Raw genomic sequence first — 19,752 nt, 5'->3', positions numbered from 1 at the left:
CAGAAGAAGCAGTTCGGAAACATTGTAGCATGCCCAGTATGACGATACTGATGAAGAGACATACTTGAAGAAACCAGTGGAAGATTTAAAGAAGAAAGCCATGTTCCCAGCAAATCAAACAAAGTGATGAAAACTGGCATTCAGAAAGGCAGTGGACCAGCATCATCTCCAAAGTCACAAGATAAAGGTATCGGAGGAAAGCGTTAGCCGACAAGAAAGCAAGGCAACAAGAACAAGTTGAAGATGGATGAGATTTCAGAATCCTCAGTTTAGCTTAGCTTCTTGTTTTCCTTTTAGAATAATGTAATAGGGAGATCGGTTGAGCCGCAGCATCCTACAGCAGCATACAACAGCGCACAACAACAGCAAACACTACAGTCACACGGTAGTCCCAGCTACCAAAGATTTCCCGAACTACATTGGCCTGATTCCTGTTCAGCCCAGGATATGTAGGAAACCTCTGAAGCAAAGGTTCGGCCAAATCTTTTTCAAAAATGCTTCACACGGAGTATTCGGACGGGCAAAAATCGCTCGCTTTATCTTTGCGCGAAAACCCTTCGTGTCTTCGGGCAAAGAGGGGCAGCTGTAAGCACGTGATTTTTTCTTTACGAGCAATCGCTCCAACAAAAAAATAAAAATAGTGACAAATGATTTCGCTGTACAATTTTTCGATTTTTTCCGTGACATGTGTTATTAGTCGTTTGTAGGTCTGTCCATTTCGCATTTAGTCGTTATCAAACAAAAATACAAAAAAATATGTGTCATTAAAAGAAAATTCAAAATATATATGTGTGTACCGTCCGTTCTAGGTTGTGATTTAACTTACTTAAACATTTTATTTGGTATGATAATTATGTTGAAGTGCTATATTGTTATTTGTTTTAATTTCATTTTGCTTTATTAGTTATTTTTATTTTTCTTTAAATTGGAAAACAAAAGAAAGAAAAAAAGAGAGTTGAAATCAAGTTGGGCCAAAAAATAAGACAAAAAAACAGACCCAAACCAACGATCTGACCCGGTCCAAACCAGGCCTGCCCTGACCACCTCCCAAAACGACGCCGCATCATGCGTCTGATCTGGGCCGTTCAAACTCTCGATCCAACGGCTCAGGATCACTATCAGTAACCCGTTTCAAAACCCGACCCAGGAACCAATCCGACCCAACCCCTCATTTAAACCAAACGACCCCGTTTAACTATCAAACGACCCCGTCTCATTTCTCAGCATCAGATCTAAGCCGTTGAGATCATCTGATCTAACGGCTCAGATCCAATCAGACTCCCCATATATAAACTCAACCCTTTACCCCGCACCCCCTATCCGAACCCCCCTTCAGTCATCTCCTTCCCCAACCCCTTCTCATCCTCGAACCCTAGCAGCCGCCCCAGTATCCCTCGCCATTAAAGCCGGCGGCATGAACGCCGATGACCGCCTCCTGAACACCCTAGGACCACCTCACTGTCCTGAACACGAATCCACTAACCACGAGCCTCGAATCACTTTCGTTCGTCTCGAATCTTCATTTGAAGATTTGAGTCGAACCCGGATCTATGCCAAACCACCCCATCTTCATACCAGACACTCCCCTGACCTTCCTCGTGACCAAACCAAACTTGGTTTGGTCCGAATCTACCCACAACTCCCTAAAAATCAGATCTGGAAATCCAGACTTTAGAACACATGCACCTGGGGAATCCGGCCGGTTTGGACATGGGTTTGAGGTCTAATAGACCTTAATCAAGGTGTTCTCATGTGAGAACACCCTGATTAAAGTTTGTTCGGCCTCAAAAGTTCGAAGTTGAATCAGATTTGGGTCTGTTTGATTTAAACATTTTCGGTAAGTTTTCCTTTCTTTTGTGTTAGTTTTGATTAAGTGGTCAGCATGTTTCGTTGTGTTTGTTTGTTATTTTTTGTTATTTTTCATTCGGATTTCTTTCATCTCTGTAAAGACCTTTTATTTGGTCAATTGTTTTCTGTGTATGATTTGAATGTATTCTGTGATGTACATGTTCGATTAGATTAGTCGTCAAACGAATTAATTCATATAGCCCCAGTAATTGAACAAAAATTGTCTGATGCCCTTTAGGTCCCTGTATGTGTTGTTTATTTGAACGACTGATTATTACCCGTTATAATTAGTGTAGTCGACTTGATAAATGTCGTCGATTAGTCTCCTACGACTGAATGTTCAAATATTCTGAATGGGCCTGTATTGTGATTTGAATTGGGCATTGCCTGAATATTAGCTTGTAACTACCTTGTAAACAATTAAAAAGCCAGGTTGGGGCAGTTCTGAAATCGAATGGTTAAAGCCCAAAGTGCCCTGATACTGCAATGGGCAGGGCAGTGATAATCAAGGGCTAGCAAGGGTAGTCTGGGGTTTGAAAAGAACAAAAATGATTAGTTTAAATGAGCTGACAAGTAGGGTACTAATTTGGGATTAAATTAATGCCAATGGGGAACAAGACATAAGAGCATGGGAATTTAAAATGAATACTAAAATGAACCCATAACTCTTGATTAAAGAAAGCCAGGCGTGGGGAACAAAAGGGCTGGCATCAAAAGATGCTTAAGGATGGGCTTAATAGGGATGGGCAGACTGCAAGTTGCAGGAAGCAGGCAGCTTGGCTGCACTAGGTCGATTAGCTTATAAATAAGCTGTTTTAGAACATAAGGAGGGGCTGAAAATTTTAGTTTTGAGAGGGATTTTGTGAGTTAAAGAAAAGTGAAGAAAAACAGAAAGAAATTTCCAGAAAATACTGTAACTGAACATTGTCCAAAACTGCATAAGAAATCAAGCTGGTCATCCTAACTAGGTTGATTACTGTTCCATTAAGAGAAGCCTGTGTATCTTCAGCTGTGATTGCTACTACATTGAGTTTTGTGTGCTGTACATTGAGTTGTAGTCTTCCTGATTGTTTGAAACTGTGCTGGTTGTGTACTGAGCTTTGGTGGTTATTGAATTTCTGTTGGCTATAGCACAAAATATTCTGGTTCTTTTCTCGATTGGTCTTGTTTCCTATCTTGCTTCCTGGGAATATTTGTCTGCTGTTCGACCAACGTGTGAGCTTCATCTTCGTGGCTATTTGGTTGTTGCTGTGTATCTGTTGTTGCTGTGTTTACTGCATACTGCCTAGCTGATCATTCCTTCCTTCTTTGTCCTCCATACCAGGTACACAATTAATACCACAAATGTAACTGAAAGTTTGAGCATGAATGCAAAAGAGAAGACCTGCAGATTGTTTTTTATATATATACATGAACTGTTACTCTAAATGTCATGAAATAGTTACATTTTTGTTTGGACAATAGAAGCAGCCTACATACTAAGTATATCAATGTAGGTTAACGAATGCTAGCCTTGTATGTATGCTGCTAGGTGAAAAAATATGCCCAGTGTAATAAGTTGTATTTCAGACTTAGTCTGATGGTGTAGTATATTCTCTAATGTAGGCCAAATAGGAAAGCTATCCGTTTTAGTTAAAGTTCTTTCTCCTTTTGCCATATTGTCACATAAATTGATAAACTCATTTCACAGAACAAAGAATCAGTTTAGGGCCTCAACCTCATGAAGGTCGAGCCCAAATCGAAGCAAACCAAGTAGGCCCGCGACGAACTGGCAGAGGCCCAGGTCTGGCCTATCACGCATGGGCTGGATTTGGGCCTATAATTGTTTGTTCGGCTGACTGTACATACAGCCTCATTTCTGAATTTTTTTAGCTTTTCTGAATGTCATTACAAACAACTTGCAAGCATTTAATTAATTAGGACTATCTACTGTTTTCAATTGATAAAGACAAACACGACGAGAAACGTAGTTGTTATAGGATATCCTTTTAAAAAAAATAAGAACGAGATGAGCCTCGATGAAAATAAACAAAACGCGCAGACGCGGGGCCCTTGTTTAAATGTGTATTATCAAAGCATCTAGGTTCCAGGACGGGTTGTTTAGCAAATCTCACAACTCTCCTAAAAATAACAATACGTTAGACGCTTTAGGCGCGCCTTTAATAATTTAATTTCCTTAAACTCGGGTGCACATTGATGTGACCCAAATCCAAATCTCAACGGAGTCAAAGTGTGTCGACGACCACGGGTACATTGATTGTAACGCGGTTCGAGATACATTTTCACAACGTTGCAATTCTTGATAAAAACAGTAAATGATAAAAGCGGTTAAAAGTTAAATTTTGCATATAAGTTCACACTTGTATAAAATCAGATAATCAAGCCGAATATAACAGTTGAGCGACCGTGCTAGAACCACGGAACTCAGGAATGCCTAACACCTTCTCCCGGGTTAACAGAATTCCTTATCCGGATTTCTGGTACGCAGACTGTAATATAGAGTCATTATTTTCCTCGATTCGGGATTAAAATCGGTGACTTGGGACACCCTAAATCTCCCAAGTGGCGACTCTGAAATAATTAAACCAATCTCGTTTTGATTGTCCTTTAATTGGAAAAACTCCCCTTGCGCCCCTCGGGCGCGGAAAAAGGAGGTGTGACATGCGTCTTCGAGCCCATGGACTTGTTACCAAATAGCCCTCGTCTTCCTCTTCTTCAGAATCTTGTTCATCAACGACTTTTCTCTTCGATGAAGAACTCAAGATTATTGCTTGGGCCCTTCCCAAATAGATACGAGAAGCCGCGACCGCCTCGGCAGTAACTCATCGAATAACAAATCATGATAGAAAGAAAGATTGAAATTAGTTCAGAGAAATAAAAAATATATGTAAGATAAAATAAAATAAAAGCTCTTACCATGAGTTTTTACTTCCAACCAAATCGTTGGGAAAAGGGTCTTCCAAGATCTACCATCCATTGGAGCAATCTTCAATAGCTTGTCTACCCAATCACGGAAATTGGAAACATATCCACAACTCCCATGGTTACTGAAAAAGAAAAGCAAAATTAGAAGAAAAATCAACAAACTTGAAGAAAAAGGTACGAGAAAGTCAGAAGACTCACGTGCAAAATTTCACTTCTCAGGGAAGGGAGCGTTCTCATTACCCACTAAACCAATAGTGGGGCAGCAACAAACCTGGCATACCAACCACAGTCTTTGTCCTCTTCAGGGCTCACCAAAACTCTTTTGCTCCTAGCTACTAGTGTAAAAACACCATTGTGAAAGAGTCTAGGGGAGTAAAGGTGGATTAGATGTGGGAAAGTAAAAAGCACACTGGCTGTGTTGGTCAAATGCCTCAAACAGGCAACATCCCTCCATATTATTGGGCCAATTTGACCCAAGCAAACATCAAAGAAACGATAGAACTCAAGGATAACAGGGTCAATAACTGGTTTAAATCCTAAAGTGAAAGGGTATGTATAAACAAAGGAAAATTCGGTTAAGTAGGAAGTAATTCTTTGATTCGGATTGGGAATGATAATAGGAAAATCATGACTCCAATGGCAGTCTCTACGTACTATAGAAATCAAACCTTCAGTAATTTGAGTGGGATAGATATCAGCACGATCTAAAGAAGATACTTGGTTTCTAGGAGACTCTCTGTCATGATAAAAAGACAGTTCTGCAGGAACTATCTCTTCTACTGAAGGCTCACGAAGAGGTTCAGAAGGTTCTTCACCCCTAGAAGAAGATCTTTGTGAAATAGAACCTCTAGTTCTAGAAGAAGGGCCAGAACTAGGTGAAGGAATAGAAGAACCATGTGCAGATCCTAAACTACGGAGCCTACCTCCTCTTCTGCTCCTACTGGGGGCATTAGGGAAGGTATTAAAAATGGGAACCCTTCTAGGGTTAGGGTTTGATAAAGACATGATGATACGATGAAGAAACAAACAGAGATTTGAGAAAATTGGATGTTCAGAAAATTTTATGTGGTAAAGACAAAGAAGGAAGTTATATTTATACTGATAAACAACCGCCAAAGGAAAAGGTGCAATGATGGAAGGACTATAATAATGATAAATGACGCTTCGTGAATAGTGAAGCCGTGAAAAAACCTTAAAAAGTGCTGCAAAACTACAGAACTAATGAAAAGGTGACACGTGTGAAGAGCATTAAATGGAAGTGACAATTGAAGCATCGATTCTGTCATAGCATTAATGGTGACAAAAATCCTCATTTTAATGAAATTCACTTCCCAAATATTCAATCGATGAATAAATGGCAAGTGGGGGGACTATCTGTATTGGGAAAAATTGAGTTTACATATTAAAGCGGTGCAAAGATGACGTGTCATGACACATAGACTAGTCAAAGAGGCACGAGTTGCAACAGATACGAGCAGAGACAAAGGAAGAGGCACGAGCGGTTATCCAAAAGACTCAGCGCCCGTACTTATTTAAGTCCAAGAATCAAGGGGAATGAATCTGACACTACATGGGAGTACAGATACAGTATTTAATGAACCTTAAATAGTCAAAACGTTAGAGAATTTGTATTAAATACAATGATTATGTAACGTAGCATTTAACGTCTTTAATTATCCATAATGACCTTATTATGACAAAGGCAAAACGCATATCTCCAAAATAGCTATAAAAGGGAGAGAACGGATCAATTGTAGGGACACAAAATATTATCTGAATATACCGATTTACTTGCTTTTCTTCTGATTATCTTATTGCTAGCCAAATTACTTTCTTTCATATATTCTTTTGATTATCAGTAACCCGAGTTCTTCTAATTTAAAGTTTTGATCGAAATCCCATTTTTTGGTTAAACAATGATGGCTGAATTCGATTATCAAGAGGTGTTCACTGCTTTTAATTCAATCGTGCCTAATTTGTCTAAATTTTCGTACCATTATTGAATATTATTTTTCTCCGAAAGAACTACTTGCATGATTTCTCCTTTCATTGGATTAGGCGGGATACTAATAAAGCGGCTCACTTTCTTGTTCGGGTAATTTTATCGTATACAACTTGTGTGACTTAAGATTACTCTTCATGTTAAGCTTCTATTATTTGTTCCGAGGCTTTTCATTCAGAGAACATGAATATTGTTCTCTTGATGTAACTCTAATTTGACTTAATTGTATTATTAAATTTTGTTTAAAAAGAAAAAAGGCAAATCACATATACTGAAATGTTCTTTATTCTTCCCGAGATCGAATCCAAGACAGAATTAAGCTAGGGGTGTTCAAAATCGAATTGAAATCGAAGCTTAATAGCTTATTGGTATCAGGTTAACGGCTTAACGAACGGGGAACGGATTGCAATTTTTTCATTAACGGCTTATCGGTTTGGGGGCGGATTATTCAATTTTCTTAACGGATAATTCGTTAACTCGTTAAGAATATATTAATTTATTTTTATCCATATATATATTAAATATAAAAAACCATTCTACTTCAGTCTTCCACTCTTCCAGTACTCTATCTCTAAGTTCTAATGCCTAATTCCTAAATAATCAGAATTATAAAAAATATGTAACATAATCCATGTTAATCACTTTACAAAAGGCAAAAAGTTCAGAATCAAATTCAAGCATACAAATGTTTTGGAATACTCATACAAATGAAATAGTATTACATTATAAACAAGTCTTTCTCAATTATGGGGAAACGTTTAAGGCATGAAAAACATCAAGTTCAACTTTTTAAAATAAATGATTAGCTACAAATGACAAAAATTTCTCTCTAAATAGAAGTCAAATTGAGTTATAGGAAAGAAAGAATAAAAATATGCACCACTATTCTTTTTCTGTCCATTGAATTTTATGTTTAAGAAACATTTTTCCTGAGACACCTTAATTTCTGTTACAGATATGTTTAGGTATCCACCAACTTCTGGGAAAGCCAGTTATGGTAGGAGTTGATAACCTCACTTGAATTAGATCGATAAATCGCCTGATAACCGTCCGATAAGAGCTAAACCGATACCAATTTGCCCGATATCTTATCGGATGGCTAGCAGATTAATACATTTAAAAGCCGAAAACCTATAAGCCAAACGATTAAGAGTAATATCCGCCCAATCCGCCCGATAAGCAGCCCTAAATTAAGCTAGTGTTTAGCCATAAATTCCTAAATTTGCTTGAAAAAAACTAATTTGGGTGAAGTTTGGTTTGAAGGTGAAAATCTGTTTGGACATAATTTTTCAAAATATATTTCACTTTTTTTTTTATTTGGAAAAAATATGAAATGTGACTTATACCCATAAGTTCTAAAAACTATCAAAAATACCCAACAATACCAAACAAACAAACTTGCTAATCCCGTATATGCAGAACCTTCATCGGTGCCATTTCATTATCATTATCACAAACCATAGTCCTGAACATAGATAAGTTTGGCACAAAATTGTATTTTTTTTATAATGAACTACATAATACACTATCCTAAAACTATAACATAATATTTTAATATCAACTGCTAATAACACAATTACTAACTACTATAATTCGTCATATTACAATAATATTACAAGATCCATCAGTAAAAAAAATTGTAATTAGATGGTGGATTAGTTGGGTCATAATAGATGGTGTGTTTTTTTATAAAATACAAAAATTTGGGATAATTTTTAAAATTGTTAAAAAATTCCACAGTAATGTTTTGGGCCAAAACCAAGTCTAGAGCTAGTTTTTGGATTTGAAAATTTTGGTTTCAAAATTTGCCAAAATATAGATAAAATCTATAAACAAACATGATTTGCCAAAAAAAAAATGGAAAAAATTTGGCAAAATTTATGGCCAAACGTAGGGCTAAATAATGAAGAAATTCCAATCATACCACCACATCTTTCAGTGTAAACGTTAGCTTATTAACTCAAAGACTACTTATAACATTTCTTAATCTTGATTAAAGTGATTTTGTTCTTCTGAAAACATCTTAATAATTTAACATTAAAATGTTTTTAATAGAAACTTTCGTCTACATTAAGCTAGTATGTACGATGTATTTTACTAAAAATAAAAAATATCAGGTGTAGATCCCAAGGCCAAATCATGTGACCTTGTCCTAAAGCACACTTGTAAGTGCCAAGCTGGCATGATCCCAGTATCGGATTCCTCCCCGTGTGGGTTCCACCTACTTATGCCACGTGGCTGATTGTTTAAACGGGGTCCATCACCGACGCCGTAACGTGCTTTGTGGGACCTACTACACAGAAAGAACGTGGGGTCATAGTAGTATGCTTGATGGCACGCTTTCCTCACGTGACTTAGATTGGTGTGTGTTTCAATAAAATTTTAAAATTCTGAAAAAGCCTTTATGATTTCTGAAAAATTATTTGCTGGAAATTATTAAAAAAATGAACAAGTCAAGGTCAAAATATAAAGTTTACCTGTCTTATTACTCAAACAACTTCGTAGTTATGTAACAACCACATATGTAATAATTAAAAATAATAATAAGAATATTAAAAGTCAAATTTCAAAGGAGTTAGGAGATAGTGAGGTGACAACAAGTGTGAATGATACTATCAAATTGTATATCTAACGACAAATCCATGTCTCCTACAAATTACATAACAATTCTACTTGAAAACAACTAAGAAGCTTAATCTACTGTTAAGATTATGGTGAACAATTACTCCCAAAAAAAATAAATTGGTAAACCTTACGCAAATAAAATCAAATTTTAAATTAAACGGAAGAAGAAAATGAAACTTTATCTTTGAGTGCTTAGATGTTAGATAACTAGTCAAGACAAAGGGTGTGTTTGGTATGATGGGAAATATTTTTCGGAAAAAATATTTTCTTATTTTTCACTATTTTGCTGCACAAAATAGTTTGAAAAATATTTTTTTAAATATCACATTTTCTTGAAATTGAAGAAAAATGACTTCCCTAAAAAAAGTTAGGAAAATATTTTTTAAAAACTTCACCTACCCTCACATTTTATATTTTCAATTCTCGTTTTTTCATTTTTCAGTTTACATGTTCGAAATTTTACGAGTTCCAAAGTTCTGAGTTCGTAGGTTTATGTGTTTGGAAGTTTGTGGGTTTAGAAATTATAGAGTTTACGGGTTGGAAAGTTTATCGGTTAAGAAGTAAATGAAATTTGTGGGTTCGGAAAATTGATTGTTCGAAAGTTTATGGCTTAATGTTTATTGTATCTAAATTATTTATGAATACTCTTGAGCTTAATTTGTGTACCAAACACTGAAAAATGAGTAAGATTACTACTTGTTTTCCAAGAAAATATTTTATTAAATAATATTTTCCACGAAAAACATTTTCCGTTATACCAAACACGCCCGAATTAATATGACTTTTTAATAACGAACTGAGTGTGAGTGCACCCATTACTTTAAACTATAATATATAAATTTGTATTTATTATTACGAAACGTAAAATTTTGGATTCGCTTTTAATCGTTGGAGTAATAATATATAATTAACAAGGTCAAATAAGACAATACGGCAAAGGAGTAATGTATTCCTTGATTGCATGTAATTCCATGTGCTCTCATGCCCCAATTTTCTGAACATGACCTCACTGTCTATTGACATTATTCTTCTATTTATTCTTTCTATACTCCATTCACTAGATCAAATTTATAATTCTGCTCGTCTTAGTACAAAACAGAAGAAAAAAAAAAGGGTTACAGAATATAACAATACGTACAAAATTTTACAATTGATGTTATTTGTAAAATTGTTAATGGAATATTAGTATTTGATTTTTTTAGTCGTTATTCGAGTAATTTAACGTCAACTTGCGTCGTGTTCCAAGCAGGGGCGGCCCAAGGGTCAAGCCACTAAAGCAAATGCCATAGGCCCCCAAATTTTAGGGGATCCAAATTTTTCTTTTATTTTCTACTCGTATTTGTATTGAGATCCCGACTAATCCTAGATCTATACCGTGTAAGGCCTAATAAAAGAGCGAACGCATTTTAACAGATTTTTTTAACCACAAGACTCGAATCAAAAATATCTTATTAAAGTAAGTGGGAACATATATACATCTCACAACGATCTTTAGATGTAGGGTCTAAATATATCGGGTATTTTAAAATAAAAAAGTAAAATATTTTATAAAAGGTAAGATAACTTTTAATTTAGTATTGATGTAACCGTTTGAGCAAATGGAGAAAGAGAATCACTCCTCCTAAACCCTTGTCGCGAAAATAAAACTTTTCATTATTTAAATTTTATGATTGACATCATTAGTGATGTACCTATATTATTATTCTCCTTTTACATTTCTCACTAAAAACGTGTAGTAGACTTTTAGAATCCGTTTTTTGGTATCTTCAATAGTCCAAGTATAATTTTTTTTCTTTTTCATTTGAAAACGGGTACTACATTCTTATATTCTCTTTCTTGGTTTCTGCAAAAAAGCTTAAGTTTTCGATAAGTTATATTGTACTATTTAGAAAGAAAAGAGTTGTTTTTTTCTATAAAAAACAAGAGGTGAAGAATACCGTTCAATAAAACTATATTGCACATTCTTTTTTTCCTTTTTTCCTTTTTTCCCTCATGTTTCAAGCGTTTCAATAAGTATATTAGAATATTAAAAATTATTTCAATATCAAATTATCAACTTTTTGAATCTGATTCTATTATCTAAGATCAACAATATCTTAGGAGAGATTAAATTATTTATAAAAGAAACTATTAACAACTTTACATTTTAAAAAACAAGAAAAATAGACTTCAATTAAAAATATAGATGAATTGTTTTTCTTCGAAAAGGCTCTAAATTAAAAAATTAGCTTTAGGCCACCAATCTTCTTGAGTCGCCCCTGATTTCAAGTTGTTTATTGATTAAATCGTGTCTTTCGAAATTTCACGATGAAAAATTAGATACAACATAGGTGTGGCACATAATTGTCTATAACAAATAAAGAAGTACTTAGCTGAGAAAAATTGGTCCCCGAATAAATTAACAGGTTACTATTAGAAATGGCTTTACCAAAATTTGGTTAGAATGAAGTTCACAGAAAACAAATAAGAAATGACTAAAGAAACAACAACAACATCCCAGTATAATCCCACAAGTGAGGTCTGGGGAGGATAATATGTATGCAGACCTTACCCTTACCCCGAGGGACAAAGAGGTTGTTTCCAGGAGACTCTCGGCTCAAAGAAATGACTAAAGAAAGAGTATGAAAAAAAGAATCTGAAAGTTAAAATGGAGCTCCATTTAGTCTTTTAATTATTATTATTATTTTTGAAATTCATTTTAATTTTTTTTAACAAGAAACTCATTTGGAAAAAGTAAAAAAAGAAGGAAAGAGAAACAAAAATGTTATTGGACTTTGTAGATAATGCAATAGTACTCCAACTGGGGTTAAGTTTTCAGATAAGTATTCATTTTCATTTGCTAACATTATATTTGATAGAGAATTGGGGTGCCACAACTACTTGATTGCTATTTGCTTATCTTTGAAGAGAAGGTTTAAAAATGGCAATCATTTGGTTTTAGTTTTTTTAATTTCTACTTTTCCATTCTTCTTATTCTTATTTATCTTTGTTACATAAACGTGTGGTTCTTTTTTATTTTTGGTTTTCAATATTTGGTATCTGTATTAGGGCCCTGATTATAACTCGAATTCGGGCTTCATTGCTCTCTTCTTATTCTTATTCGGGTTTAGTTTTCATTCATTCATTCTTCTTTTTCTCTCTTCTACTCCCGTCCTAATGCATTTACATAAAATGTTAATTGATAGCTTATAACTGTATTTATAAAAAAAAATTAATAATAATAATATATACTTTGATAAGCACTCATACACTTAACATTAAAAGAACTTTTTTTTTTCAAATTTCCTTGACATGTATGAAGTCTGTTACTTTAATTTTTCTTTGTCATTCATTATTGGTCATTTCTTTCATTTTTAGTGATTATGTAAAATTTTAAGATTTTATTAACAATTACAAAATTTATCAAAATAGTGTGATTTAAAAAATTACTCACTGTGATATGTATATCATTTGGATTTACAAAGAATTAATTCAATTCCCTAGCAAACTATCGTGTGTATACCTTTTGGGTTTCTTTTCAATAAAATATACTTATTCGTCCAAAATAATACTCTTGCATTAATTGATTAATCACAAGAAAAAGAAAGTACAAAGCAATTTTGCGATGAAATTATGCAGTAATGGTGCATGAAGAGGAAAAATAACAAATTAACATAAAATTAAACGTTATTTACTTTATGAAAAGTGGAAAAGTCTTTTAGGAGAAAGTGATTCGATGAGTGCAATCCAAGTTAGTTAAATTAAAAAGGAAAGGATGCATCATGAACCCCATTTTCTTTCCCTTTTTTCTTGAGAAAAAAACAGTTTTTATTGATGACAAGTGTGTGTATGTGTGTATATATATAGAGAGAGAATGTTTTATCCAATTACCAGTTAATGCTTATTTTAGAGATTTATTTGTAATATTACCTTACAAATGACTTGATTCTATAATAATTTTACATTATTAGCGCATAGAACTTATTAAATTCATACAAATAAGCGCACAAACTAGACCGAATACACCTCAAGTATTATTGTCGTTAATGAACTTTCTGGTTATTCAACTATTATAATTAGGATTATCTAAAAAGGAATAAAACCTACAGAAAAATGCATGCATGAAACATATGTAACTGTTGCAAAAACTCTGTAAATAATGTGAACATGTTGTTACAAGTTATTACTTAACCAAAAAAAGATAATCGTCTCGTGCATGTGCTACATATGTATGTCGAATGCTATATTATGTACGTTTGATTGAGATGGAATAAATTTATTTATCTCTAATTGAGTAAAATAAATAATCCCATTTTGCATATTACATCTGCTCTTCTGTGTGGTAAGTAATTCACTTTTTGATACTTGATTGAGTGTACATAAAGTATTTTTGGAACTAATTAAATTCTTTTGAACATTTTGAAGATATAAGTGTTTTGATTTTGAGAGGAAAATTCTAGGAATATTAAACTATCAGTTAGAATCTTAACTCATCAAATACGTTTTATGTGATAGTATCTTAGTAGTCTTGCTTTCTAGAGATGGTTTATTCGTTTAAAACTTTTGAGTTAATTATCATTGGATTCAGTGGCGGAGGCAGAATGTGAGATACGGGTTCGGCTGAATCCAGTAGTTTTTGTTCAAACCCTGTATTAATCTTAAAAAATTTATTGAATATGAATAAATTATTAATTTAGAACCCAGTAACTTAAAAGAATTACCATCTCGAACCAATAATGTTCAAAACCTGGCTCCGCCTCTGACGGGATTTGACCGTTATGCCTTGATTAGTCTTATATTTTTTGAGAGTTTTTTACTGCGTATATATTTTCTAATCTACAATAAAAGAAAAGAAAGAAAAAAGCTACAATTTCTTTGGCAAGTAAGCAGCTTTAAAGATTGTAAAGAGATATGATACACTAATAATTATAATTAATTTGGTTAACTTTAGATGCCTCTCCTCACATTTTGCTCCATCACATTGATATTCCTCGCAACTTATATCATTAGGCTTATCTTCCTTATTTTAATATTTTATAACAATTCCTTTTGCCTATTTAAAACAACAAATTAGTCACATCACAATATAGTTATATTGATAAAAAGGTTTTAAAAAAGTATCAAAAAAAATTAAAATAAGTCAAATAAGTGTAATATCGTAAATCACAAGGGAAATTGGCGCGAAGGAACAAAATAGTGAGCGGAGATTTCTTATACTATCTCTAATTAATTTAATACAAGCAATAAAAGCAAAAGGGGCAAAAATATAAGTAACTGAGTATCCTACTTTCCCTTTTTATCTTTAACGAAAATCTGTGAAAAGCAAAGACATAAAACTCAAGTAACATATAAACTATACATCACTCAACCCATTCACAACACAAAGTACATTACAGCTAAAAGCACCTATAGTTACATATAGGCGTAAGACCTGTTTATCATTATCAAAATGATTTAAGGTGTATGTAGTATAGTTTTATCTTTATTAATTACCATTTCATCAAGTTATCTATTATTCTTATCATAAAACTTACATGTACTTAATTAGCACTTAGGTTATATACTAACAAATGAAAATTTAAACAATCTCTATAATATGTAATAACAAAAACTTATTACTCTATTATTATTATTATTATTATTATTATTATTATTATTATTATTATTATGCCAATAAGTGTTTATTAAATAGAATTACCCATTAATATAATTTGATTGACGAACTAGAATATATAGTAGTACACTATAAATGTTATATTAGAGTTATAAATAATTTTACGCTATCATTGTATAAAACTGAAATCCATTTCATAGTACTTCAATTATGCACTTATATTATAAGAGATTACATAATCGGCTAGGTATTGATTTACAGCCTAAAAAGTATACTAGTAAGTGATTTGCTATAAAACGTTAAAAATATACTAACTTAAATCTCAATCAAATTACATTATTTTAATAACTAGTATATATAAAAAAATATTTAATAGAAAAAAACAGAGGGAGAGGTGTGGGACCAGAGAGCAATGAGAAGAGCGTATTGAAGGGAGAGGGATTGGAAGACTTAAAGATCACGACGGACAATGGAGTGGAGAGAGAGGTGATATAAGTAACTAAAATATACAGCTAGCAATGAAACAATAGATACCTCTTACCAACCATCACTCTCTCCTTCTACTTCTCCTTTTTAACTTTCTGCAGTCCATTTTTCTCCTAATTAATATCTCCTCCTGCTACTACTACTTCCTTCAAGGTATTACATATAGTTCAGTCTCTCGTTTATTCATTCAGGAAAAAAGTTCTTTTTTTTTTACTTCATTTGAATTCTGCATAGTTTCCTTGGGACTTGAGCCAATCCAAAATAGTACTACTACTAATTCCAGTTATCTGTTACTCTCTTCTCAGTTCTGGGCTGGATCGAGGTTTTAGGGTTTAAGCGTTTGCTCTTTTCATGTATTTGGTGCTTTTAAGGTGTTTCGCTCTATAACTTTTTTGGACCTTCAGTTACATTTTCTGAAAACAGAGAAAAAGTTTTGAGTCTTTTTTGCTTCAAATGAACCAACAAAACTGGATGTCTAGGCATAAATATTGAAATCTTACTCCAACTTTTTGTTGTTTTGCATTGTTTTTATACTTTTCTGAACAATTTTGGAATACAATTGCAGAGGAATTTTCTGAGAAATTTTGGAGCTTTTTCTGCATATTGGGTCTATAAGTTCTTGTATTTTTAACATTTGCTTCTTAAATTTGCATTTGGGTTTTCAATTTTTTTTTTTAAATTATCTTTTTTCTTGTAATTTTCTCAATGTGTCGGTGTACACAGTGTGAACACTCTACTTGAGTTCATTCTCATCCCAGCTTTTGTTTTTTTCTTCTTCTGAACTTCCCAATTTTTATTTTTTCTTTTTTTTTAAAAAAAAATTGCTAAATATTACAAAAATCTCACTCTCATAATCTTGATTTTATGTTGTGGATTGACAAAATTCCAAAAAAAATTCAACCTTTTTCTAATAAAATGTGCCACGCCTCATTTTTGACACCTTGGCTCCAGCTAGAGCACTTGGTGGGGTCTGGCCCCTACCCTTCACATTATTTTTCATTCCCCTCATAAATTGAGTAAATATATATTTTAGCTTCTTTTTACTTAAGTGTTGGGCTCGGAATATTGGTATCATTTGTTGGTTTTGAAAATTGATGAATTTTCTTTGTGGGTTGTAATTATTAATGTGTTTGTATTATTTTTTGCAGTTAGAGTAGAAAAAAGAAAGAGTAAAAATGGGGTCAAATTTGGTGGATGAGATAGACTGTGGTAGCTTCTTTGACCACATTGATGATTTGATTGATTTCCCTCTAGAGAATGAAAGTGCTGGCCTTAGTTCTACTGATTGCAAAGATTTTCCCAGCATTTGGAATGATCCCTTGCCGGATTCCGACTCCCTTTTCTCCGGCAGCCACCGGAATTCAGCCTCCGACTTCTCCGCCGAGCTCTCTGTTCCGGTGAGCATTCTCTTTGTAGTCACTTGACCGTGAGTATATGTAACTTAAATTCTTATTTGTATATTAGCATTGTAATTAATAAAAAAAGGTCAAAGTTTCGGTGATTCCTATAGGTTACTGTGTGTTCAAGACGTGGAATCATGATCCTTGCGGTAGGATAGATTTACCACGTCAAATCCCCAGTGTGAACCTTCCTCGAATCCTGTGCGAAACGTGCATGTTATTCTTTTTTGGTCTAAGTGATAACTATGGGCAAAGGCGGACATATGCAATAGGTAACTTTGGCAAAAATTATATATATATATATATATATATATATATATATATATATATATATATATTTAGAAAATAGTAATATATATAATATATTAGTGGATATTCTATGAACAAAGCAGATTTTGGTTGAATAAAAAAGTACACTCGGAACCTTCAAATACTGGGTCATCTCGTGAATTGGACGTAGAGATTTAAATATGTATTGCTTAGTACTTGATTGAAGAATTGTATCATGATTGGAAAGATCAGCTATTTAATGGGGATCTAATGTTGGATTAAGATATGTTTTGTATCTGACTGCCAGCTGGGCAGTCGGTGCTAAAGAAGTACACTACATTTTATGCTCAAAATTCAAACAATTTGCTCCATTTCAGGAAGGAAAAAAAGTGAAACAATTTGCTGAAGCTGCAGTCAATTTTTCATCTTGGGACCACACCATAACTTTTTGCAATTGTCCAGTCATTCCATAGATAAAAGTTTGTTGATTGGTGGAATTAATTTGAATCTTTATTTCAATCTCCTTTTCAGTCCTTGTATTATTGCCTATTAGTCTACTGTGTTCAAGCTTTAAAAGGAGTACCCCTTTTGGTCCTGCATCAACAAATTATATGGACTACTAGAATCCTTGTTAGAGTTATGAGACTTAAGCCATTTGATACTTTTTTTTTTTTTTTTGCTTTATGCATCCGGTTTGAAGGAGAGCTTTGGCGTAACGGTAAAGTTGCTGCCATGTGACCAGGAGGTTAACGGGTTCGAGCCGTGGAACAGCCTCTTATAGAAATACAGGGTACATACAATAGACCCTTGTGGTCCTACCCTTCTCCGGATCCCACGCATAGCGGGAGCTTAGTACACCGGGTTACCCTTTTTATGCATCCGGTATCAGAAACCCACTTGCCCTGAGTAATCTGGATTCGCACCGTATAGGGCCACTAAAAGGGGAAGCATGGTCTTTCCTCCACGGTAGTTGGAAAGTCCTGTCTACTTCGACTCCCATCCCTTGCCACTCGCATGTGGTAGTTGGAGAGTTGGTTGTTGTATAAAAAGGAATGACCATCATAATTAGTGACAGATAATAACATTCAATTTGCACCAGCATGATTGCAACTACAAGCAAAGCCGAAACAAATATTCTATTGAAAGTCATTGTCATCATTGAAAACAAACGTTGTATCTATCAAATGATATTTCTCATACTATTGTTGCTTAGAATAGCATAATGTTTGAGTTTGATATCATATGCTACAACTCTGAACTCTTTGGTCTGATATATTTGTGATCTTGTTTACAGTATGAGGATATTGTCCAGCTTGAATGGCTGTCAACATTTGTGGAGGATTCCTTTTCGGGCGGAGGATTGACTCTCGGGAAAGAAAATTTTCCTCTTTACAAAGAGACATCCGAAGCCAAATTCCAGACTTCGAGTCCTGTCTCCGTGCTTGAGAGCAGCAGCAGTAGCTCTTCCTCTTCTTGTTCAGTTGAAAAAACTGTTCCACTTAGTAGTCCATGCCACCGGGGTCCACAACGTGCTCGTAGCAAGCGTCCTCGTCCTGCAACGTTTAATCCCGCGCCAGTAATTCAACTTATCTCTCCAACATCATCCTTTACTGAGATTCCCCAGCCATTTGTTGCTCGAGGAATTGCTTCAGAATCAGAGAATTTCGCGGAGTCTCCCATGAAGAAGATTCTGAAACCTGCTGTAGCAGAACAGAAGAAAAAGAAACTCAAGTTGTCGTTTCCTTCAGCTCGGGTCGAGGCAAATCAGAATCCGGTGGCACAGACAATTAGGAAATGCCAGCATTGCGAGATAACAAAGACTCCACAATGGAGGGCAGGTCCAATGGGACCAAAAACTCTGTGCAACGCGTGTGGTGTTCGTTACAAGTCAGGACGACTCTTTCCTGAATACCGGCCTGCTGCAAGTCCTACATTTGTTCCATCAATTCACTCAAACTCTCACAAGAAAGTTATTGAAATGAGAACCAAGTTTGTCCCGGACAACAATGCCAACATAGCTAGGACCGCGCCACCAGCAACAGTCACCCAACCGGAGTTCAACCCGAGTAACAAAGAGTCAGTGGAGGAAGAGAACAAGTGAAGGAAAGAAGCAGAGAACAGTTTTCCCTAGTCCATAGTCTTTTAGCATCTCTCTACCTTCTCATTTCAATGCTTAGTGTTATTTGTGTATTATTTTCTTGCATTTCTTTGTTCATTGTTGTTTGTATAGAGTTGTATTGGGTAGATAGAGAAGAAATAGAAGATTATATTTTAGGTGGTAGAGATAAAAGTTGTGATGAGATGAGAGGGTGTGAGAGCAAATATGGAGATTAGATTTAAGGGCTAAGCGTTAGTGTTACTTAAGTTTCTTTTAAAGTTAAATTAGGTTTGGGGTCAGTGTTGGTCTTTTTGTTAGATGTTAATGCCTTGTTTTCTTTGTCCTTTAAATGTGAATTCTTTTGCAGTTCATTCGTTATTAGGCAATTCTGAAATGAGTAATATATATATATAAAATATATTTTTTCGGATATTATTTTGATAGCAGTTATACGATGTCATTTTCTCTTTTTTTTGTCAGTGTTGTTTCATTTTCTCTTTCCCAT

General features: G+C 34.3%; 1 protein-coding gene across 2 annotated transcripts; it reads left to right on the top strand.

The window, feature by feature from the left end:
- The first annotated feature begins 15,452 nt into the window (after window positions 1–15,452).
- On the top strand, window positions 15,453–19,677 carry LOC104221031 (GATA transcription factor 8-like). Of its 2 annotated transcripts, none has more exons than XM_070174351.1 (3): window positions 15,453–15,632; window positions 16,628–16,876; window positions 18,444–19,677. In XM_070174351.1, the coding sequence occupies exons 2-3, from the start codon at window positions 16,655–16,657 to the stop codon at window positions 19,248–19,250; spliced, it is 1,029 nt and encodes a 342-aa protein (XP_070030452.1). In that variant the 5' UTR covers window positions 15,453–15,632; window positions 16,628–16,654; the 3' UTR covers window positions 19,251–19,677. The 2 variants fall into 2 exon arrangements, with proteins under 2 accessions (XP_070030452.1, XP_070030453.1); XM_070174352.1 differs by lacking the exon at window positions 15,453–15,632 and adding an exon at window positions 15,672–15,850.
- Window positions 19,678–19,752: the final 75 nt, after the last annotated feature.

This window comes from Nicotiana sylvestris, chromosome 5 (assembly GCF_000393655.2).
Source record: "Nicotiana sylvestris chromosome 5, ASM39365v2, whole genome shotgun sequence".
NCBI lineage: Eukaryota > Viridiplantae > Streptophyta > Magnoliopsida > Solanales > Solanaceae > Nicotiana > Nicotiana sylvestris.
The sequence above is the reverse complement of the archived record's forward strand: the minus strand, read 5'-3'. Positions and strand labels throughout refer to the sequence as shown.

Bases quoted from the DNA above. Each gene is read 5' to 3' on its own strand.
- LOC104221031 (XM_070174351.1), top strand. From the start codon at position 16,655: ATGGGGTCAAATTTGGTGGATGAGATAGACTGTGGTAGCTTCTTTGAC. The intron at 16,877-18,443 runs GTGAGCATTCTC...TCTTGTTTACAG, and splicing joins CCGCCGAGCTCTCTGTTCCG to TATGAGGATATTGTCCAGCT.